Source organism: Carlito syrichta, unplaced genomic scaffold (genome assembly GCF_000164805.1).
Source record: "Carlito syrichta isolate Samal-C Ts95f unplaced genomic scaffold, Tarsius_syrichta-2.0.1 Scaffold309730, whole genome shotgun sequence".
Taxonomy (NCBI): Eukaryota; Metazoa; Chordata; class Mammalia; order Primates; family Tarsiidae; genus Carlito; species Carlito syrichta.
Window position 1 is genome coordinate 439,956 of NW_007253826.1, and position 6,787 is coordinate 446,742.

The window sequence follows — 6,787 nt, forward strand, 5'->3', positions numbered from 1 at the left end:
GGGCACTTGGGTCAGCAGGGGTCAGGAGACTGGACTGGGGTTCACCACCAAGTCACTGAGTCACCGCCACTGCATCAGACCTGGCTCCTAAGAGCTGAGCCAATGGGCCTCCCCTCCCCCGCACACAGGCCTGAACTGAGGATGTCATCCAAGCCCCACCCTACCTCTGAGCCTGGAGCGGAAATGTTTGTCCTTGTTGAGGCTGATGGGGAGACCGATAGAGACTTAATGTGCTCCTTCCTGTAGGCTGGTGGATTCCTGAGCAGCCACCCCCACAGCCTCAAGGTCTCCCCCATATCCAAAACCTCTGTGACTTGTTCACAAATGGCCAGCCATCTGCCATTTTACAAGGGGAGAAATGGACATGGGCTCAAGAGCCCTAGGATAGGAGGGAGCCTTTCTGACCGGAGCCTCTCTCTACCTCTATCCTCTGTTGTCCCACTGTGGCAGTATGCCCCTGAGCTTCAAGCCCCTGCTGTCCTCCTCCCCAGTAACTAGGGGGCATCCCACACTCAGCACATGCTCATAGTAGCAACCCTCTCAGGTTAAGCCAGAGCTGGACTGGGGGAGGGACCCTGAAAGGGTGTGGTGCTTGCCCACACAACCCATGGCAACTCCACAACACAGGCCTTTCTCCTCCCATCTGCCAATCGGGGCAGCTGGGCAAGGGCTGTGGAGCCAGAACTCAGAGACTGAAGGCTGCAGATGACTCAGGTGCCTGAGGGAGTTTCGGGAGAACTGATTCTGGAGGAGGTGGGGTCACAGGCTAAAAGCAAAAGGCAGAATGGGCCTCATGAGTGGAGCAAAAGGCAGAATGGGCCTCACGAGTGGTCTGCCCCAGCTTTAGCCACTCGGGAGGGATCTTTGTGCCAGCCGCCCTAGAGCAAATTAGGGCAGAAGGCCATGGGACTCAATATCCCCAGGGCTAGAAGGATTTGTGAGGTTGAAGGAGGGAGATCTGCTAGTCCCTCCTGGTTAGGGGTTGGAGACAGAGGTCTGGGCTGAGGCAGAGGCCAGCGCATTTTCCTCCTGCTGGTGAAGTCAGGTAGAAGGGAGGAAAGAAATACATTCTCGTAGTTGACTTCCATAGTGCCCAAGGGAAAGTGGAGCTCATGGGGGCAGGGACTAGCCCAGGATCATAGACCAAGCAGCGTCCTTCCCCTGCTAGTGTGTCTAATAGCTTTTGACCCTCTAAGACCTAGGAACCCACGCAGCCCTGGACTATTTGATCCACTCGTTCCAAAAACACAGGTAAGAAGGGAGTGGAAAAGAAAAGCCTTGATATCACTGAACAAGAGACTGGGTTGGGTAAAAAGATGGCCGGTGAAGGCTATCCTCTCTAAGAGTGGGTTTTCCAGCAGGCAAATCCATGGCTAGCAGGCCTCTGCCCCCGGGACTCCAGGAGGAGGAGAATGCCAAAGACCCTGGAGTGAAAGTATTAACAGTGCGGCCACGAGGCCGCCTACCCAGTGTTGACGAGGCCCGACCCATAGGTCCAGGCCTGGCCTCCCGCCGTGACTCCGTACTAGGCCTAGCCCCATCCTTCTCACGCCGCAACTCGCTGGCTGGGCCAGTCATGGGTCCTGGTTGTCGACGACCATCCCTGGGCCCAGTGCCTCCTCTAGGCTCACGGGTCAGCTTCTCAGGGTTGCCCCTGGCCCCAGTGCGTAGGATAGCACCCTCCTATCACACAGAGCCGGCGCCGGGGCAGCGCTGGGAAGCCACACGTGCCCAACGCACCCTGGAGGCTACGCTGGCCGTGGGGCTACACAACATCTGCTATTCAGGCACAGAGGCCGGGCAGCTGGCCCGGGAGCTCTGCGAGCAGGTGCACATGCGCCTGCGTGAGCTCACCCCCCCGCGCTACAAGCTGGTGTGCAGCGTGGTGCTGGGCTCGCGCACTGGCCAGGGCGTGCATGTGGTCAGCCGGGCGCTCTGGGACCAGGCACGCGATGGGCTAGCCTCTGCCACCTACACCAACGCCTCGCTCTTCGCAGTAGCCATGGTCCACGGGTTCTACTGCGAGTGAACAGAACTCCAATTCTGCAAAACGGTTTATTTTCCCAGGAGGAGGCCCCCCTGGGGCTCACATCCCAATAAATAAATGTCTGATAATAAATAAAAGTGGTCCATAAATAATGCCCCCTAGCTGGGAGCTAAGGCTCAGGCTTATCTTGGAGAGGGGGTAGGAGAAAGTGAGGACAGGCTGCCCCCAACTCCAGTAAAGCTGGTCCCTGATTCCCTGGGGGATTCGGCCCAAAGCCCCGTGAGGCACCAAAGGGACGGGAAGGGCCACAAAGGCAAGGGCCAAAGCCTTACAGGAAGGCCTCAGACCTGAAGGCTTAGGTCAAGGCCACCCCGCAGTTTGGGGCCTAGGTTGGGCTGTGGTCCCGGAGCAAGCGCAGAGCATAGCGGAGTCGCTGCCGCAGGTCTGGGGAGCAGCCCAGCTGCCGGAGGTGGGAAGCGAGGTAAGTACAAGCACTGCGGCTTCGGGCCACAAAAGTCACAAGGAGTGGTTCCCAGCCACTGAGGATCAGCTTGGTGTGGTCCCCGTAGAAGTTCACCTGTGCACAGGAGGGTAACGGTGATCAGGGCCTAGTCCCCAGGCCCAGTTTCCTCCCCAGCACGTGGGTGACCTTCCCCACCAACCCCTGGAGAGACTCTTACCTGGACAGTGCCATCACTAAACAGCATGAGTAGGGCTTGATCCGTCTTGACCCACTGTAGCAGCAAGGGCGGGGCAGGCACCTCCACCTCTTCCACACTGGGCAGATCTCCACCCTGGGAGCAGGGGCGGGGCAGGTCAAAGGTCCGACATGGGTCAGGCCCCTTCCCTATGGATGTCTCCCTTCACCTCTAGCTTTGAGCCCCCCTACCACCAAAGAATCGTAAGGGATCAGGATGTTAGTCCTCATGTGGCCCACCCCAGCCACACACCTTCATGAGGTGCTGCTCCATGTAGGAGGCAAAGTACCGCAGGATACCCAGCTGAGGCTGCAGGGCCCGGGGCACAGCACGCACAGAGAAGGAGAAGTGCTTTGTGCTGGTGGGGTTGTAGTGCACAGTCCTGGAAGTGAGGAGGCGGAGGTCAGAGGGATCCCTGCACCAACGCCGCTCCCAAGAAGCCCCAGGCCCCCGAGCCCAGGGGCACACACCAAGGTGCAGCCCTGCTGGCACAGTAGCCTGAATACAAGGCATCCCATAACAGCACTTACTTTCTATTGGCTGACAGGGCCATATGTGTGCCATCGTTGAAAAGCACGGCCACTCGGCGGCTGGAGAGTTGATACCCAAAGCCAAACTTGTTGGAGTAGTCAACCCACTTGCTGACCCACACCAGAGGTTCTGGCTGGGCCAGGGGGGCTGGGTTCTGTTCCGCTGTCATAGGAGAAGAGAGAGTGAGGACCTGCTACTGGCCTCTCAGCCACAGAACTCCCACCACATCTACACGTACCAGACCCCAGCCTTACCTGGGGGCATGAAGGCCACGCAGTTTCTCAGAGCACAGAGGGCTGACTCTACCACTGTGGCCACAGTCAGACCTTCCTCAAACCCTGCAGGGAACAGGACACAGATTTAAGCATTAGCTCCCCAGGACCCAGGCCAGGTCCCTGAGCCCACTCCTTCCCTCTGGTCCCTGGTCTCAGCCCCAGTAACCTCTAGCACTGTTCACCCTCCCTGCCTCCTCACCATCTCCACTGCTTGCTAGTGTCCCACGAGGTGAGCTGTCTTCAGGCGCTGTCTCTACCAGGCTGACAGGGGCTGGACCAGAAGCTGCTGGAGCCTGGAGGATTGGGTAGGGAAAGGGAATGAGCTAGGCCTCCAAATCCATGGCCCAGCCCTGTCCTGGCACCCCGGGCACCCCAGGTCATCCCTGCCTGGCTAATGAGACACAGCCAATTAGGCCACCACGAGGCTGATGCTTCATCAGTCTCTTTCATCCCAGGCTTCCCTCAGCTGCTAGGGTGGGGGTGAGTCAGGGGAACAGTGCCACGTGAGTATCTCACCTCAGGCCTGGCATCCTGATGACCAATGGACGTACGCATGAGGCTGCTCACCAAACAGGAGACATCTTCCCGTCCCCCGGAATGGTTCTTACCTGGGGGTGAGAGGTGACACAACCCTCAGCACCCTCCCGAGCCTCCCTTGCTTCCCATAGGGGTGACACAGAGATAAGCCTCCCAAGTGCCTATAGAATACACGTTCTTGCCAGGAGTTCACAGGCACCCACACTCTCACACGCCCAAAATGTATGTAACAAGCCACTCTGCTGCTCTGTACCCCAGACTCACTCTTGTTCTTCTTTCTGCCAAAGAGGCTCTTGGTGACTTTGGCAAACAGACTCCTAGCTGGGTTGGGAGGTGTCAGATCTGGGACTGTCACGCAGCTGCTGACAGGGAGTCGATCAGGGGTGTAGCCCTGGGGAGGGAAGCCATGTGAACAGAGAAGAGAGACCTCAGGGGTCCTGTCACCTGTTCCCACTCAAAGGTGACGCAGGCAGTGTGTATGTGTGTGTGAGACAGGCTGAGTGTGGGAAGGTGGGACATGACACTCTGCGTGGCCACTGTACTGGGTGTGTGTGACACAGATAGCATGTGTGGCACATGAGTGTTTACAGGGGATATGACAGGTGGTGGTGGAATATGCAGACTAGACTTAGGTTTAGGTGTCTGGAGAGCCACAAACCTTGGTAAAGAAGTCATGGCGTAGGATCTGGTCAATAGAGGGGCGGTCTCGGGGTGAGGCCCGAAGGATGGCAGCCAGGAGCTGCCGGGCAGGCAGTGAGAGGCTGGCGGGCAGCGTGTAGTGCACCTGCTTGATGCAGCGGTATGTCTCCTTCAGGTCAGCCGTCTCAAAGGGGGGGCTCCCACAGAGCAGCGTGTACCTGTGGGGCAGGGATAAGGGAGTACAGTGAAGGGTATGTTCCACCTACACACCCACCACCTGACTGCCGCTGATCCTGGATATTGGGACTCACATGACACAGCCCAGAGACCACACGTCTGCCTCAGGGCCATGGCCCTGTCTCAGCAGCACTTCTGGAGCCACATAGTTGGGGGTGCCACAGATGGTCCTGAAAGGGGGTAGGAAGGAGGAGAGGGGAAGGCTCAGACCCAGCCCAGCAGGCCTTCCCATCCCCTCCCCCGCTATGAGTACAGACAAAGCAGCTGCCTGTCACCAAAGGCCAGAGAGCTCCTGCTTGTCCTGGGACAATGGATGCCAGGGATGGCAGCTGAGTCTCTACCCACCCGCCTGGCTCAGCTGCTCAGCTGCTCTTCAGGACAGGGGGAGGCCCTGACCCCCAGCCCAGCCCCTCCTCCAGGGTCAACACAGAGGTCATCGCTGATCCCTTCCCCCTTCCTGCATTCCCGTCAGTCAGACACGCATCAGGCTGTCATCTCCCATAGTCTACGCACACACACCACCACCACCTGTCACATCCCCGTAGACACTCATGTGCCACACACGCTATCTTTGTCACACACACCCAGTACAGTGGCCACACAGAGTGTCATGTCCCATCTTCCCACACGCAGCCTGTCTCACACACACATACACACTGCCTGCGTCACCTTCCCCCAACCACACACAGGGTCAGTCATCCACTTCCAACAATCCTTATACCCCCATCTGTCTCAGGGACTCAGGGGCACCAACCCCATCTGTCATACACCTATGGAATCTTCGCCCTCTCCAGTAACCTAGGCTGCCACCTCCACATATACAGAACAGCTGGTCACCCCTTCCCAATTTATCGCATGCACACATCAGGCGGTCACCTTGCTTCCCACATACATACTCACTGTCTGTCATGAACGTTACATCTGTAGCACACAGATTGTGGCCACCCTTATCTTCAAACACTCACTTCTTCCTCTGCTCTGGGGGCTCCAACCGGGCTGCCAGTCCAAAATCCCCCACCTTCAGTTCCATGTTCTCAGTGATGAAAAAATTTCCTAGATGGAGACAGGGAGATATGTCAGATTCCTTTCCCTCCCTTCCCAACCCTCATCCTGTTGACCCAGGAGTCTCACCGAGCTTGAGGTCCCGGTGCAAGATGCCCCGTTGGTGCAAGTACTTGAGGCCTGAAAGGATCTGCCGCAGGTAGTAGCGCACCTCTGGTTCCAAGAGAGTGTGCCGGGCCTTCCAGATATGGGCCAGGGACTGCAGAAAGTCACTGTCTTAGTGCCCAGTACGCCCTCCCTGACCCTCCCCTCCCACTGTGCCCACTGAAGTAGAAACAGGGCCGCAGCTTTGGGTCTCAGGAACCCCTTCTCTCCCCCACCCCCATCCCCAACCGAATCACCATCCCTCACCTTTCGGCTGCAGAGCTCCAGGAAAATGTATATATTGTCAGAGTCCTCAAAGTGGTGCGAAAAACGCACGATGTGGCGGTGCTGCAGGTCTCCATGCAGCTCAATCTCATTTAAGATCTGCGATGAGGACGCGGGGTTGTCATCCTTCCAGGGTTCCCGTGCCACCGTCCCCACCCCACCCATCGTCCGCTGAGCCCGGACCCACCTTCTCGCGCTGATGCGGCTTGGCGACGCGGCTCTGCGGGATGACTTTGACAGCGTAGGCGCTGCCAGTCTCTGTGTCAGTGACCTCGTAGCAGCGGGCGAAGCCCCCCTAAGAGGAGGGGATATCAGACTGGGTGTTCCAGGAGAGGCTGGGTCTGGCCCGCAGACGTCCCGCGGTGGGGTCAAGCGCCCCGACCCGGCCCGACGCCAGAGAAGAGGCCGGCCGGGCCCCCTCCGCCCTCGCTAGCATCACCCCCCGGACGGGC

General features: G+C 58.4%; 2 protein-coding genes across 2 annotated transcripts in view; one reads left to right on the forward strand and one right to left on the reverse strand.

The window, feature by feature from the left end:
- The first annotated feature begins 1,369 nt into the window (after nt 1-1,369).
- TCTEX1D4 (Tctex1 domain containing 4) lies at nt 1,370-2,029 on the forward strand. The gene has a single exon (XM_008067658.1). It carries the CDS (start codon nt 1,370-1,372, stop codon nt 2,027-2,029), a length of 660 nt encoding a protein of 219 aa, XP_008065849.1.
- A 12-nt stretch (nt 2,030-2,041) lies between these two features.
- PLK3 (polo like kinase 3) overlaps nt 2,042-6,787 on the reverse strand; it is a 5,330-nt gene continuing 584 nt past the window's right edge. Inside the window, exons 2-15 of the mRNA XM_021717416.1 lie at nt 6,523-6,630; nt 6,318-6,434; nt 6,036-6,165; nt 5,870-5,957; nt 4,979-5,074; nt 4,687-4,885; nt 4,293-4,419; nt 4,008-4,099; nt 3,691-3,784; nt 3,471-3,554; nt 3,216-3,378; nt 2,938-3,067; nt 2,668-2,781; nt 2,042-2,564 (exon numbers count right to left, since the gene is read on the reverse strand). Of these exons, the coding sequence (XP_021573091.1) occupies nt 2,373-2,564; nt 2,668-2,781; nt 2,938-3,067; nt 3,216-3,378; nt 3,471-3,554; nt 3,691-3,784; nt 4,008-4,099; nt 4,293-4,419; nt 4,687-4,885; nt 4,979-5,074; nt 5,870-5,957; nt 6,036-6,165; nt 6,318-6,434; nt 6,523-6,630 (1,734 nt within the window). The 3' untranslated portion in view covers nt 2,042-2,372. The remainder of the gene's footprint in view (nt 2,565-2,667; nt 2,782-2,937; nt 3,068-3,215; nt 3,379-3,470; nt 3,555-3,690; nt 3,785-4,007; nt 4,100-4,292; nt 4,420-4,686; nt 4,886-4,978; nt 5,075-5,869; nt 5,958-6,035; nt 6,166-6,317; nt 6,435-6,522; nt 6,631-6,787) is intronic.

What these genes read in the sequence shown, in the direction of transcription:
- TCTEX1D4 (XM_008067658.1), top strand. Translation starts at nt 1,370, where the DNA reads ATGGCTAGCAGGCCTCTGCCCCCGGGACTCCAGGAGGAGGAGAATGCC.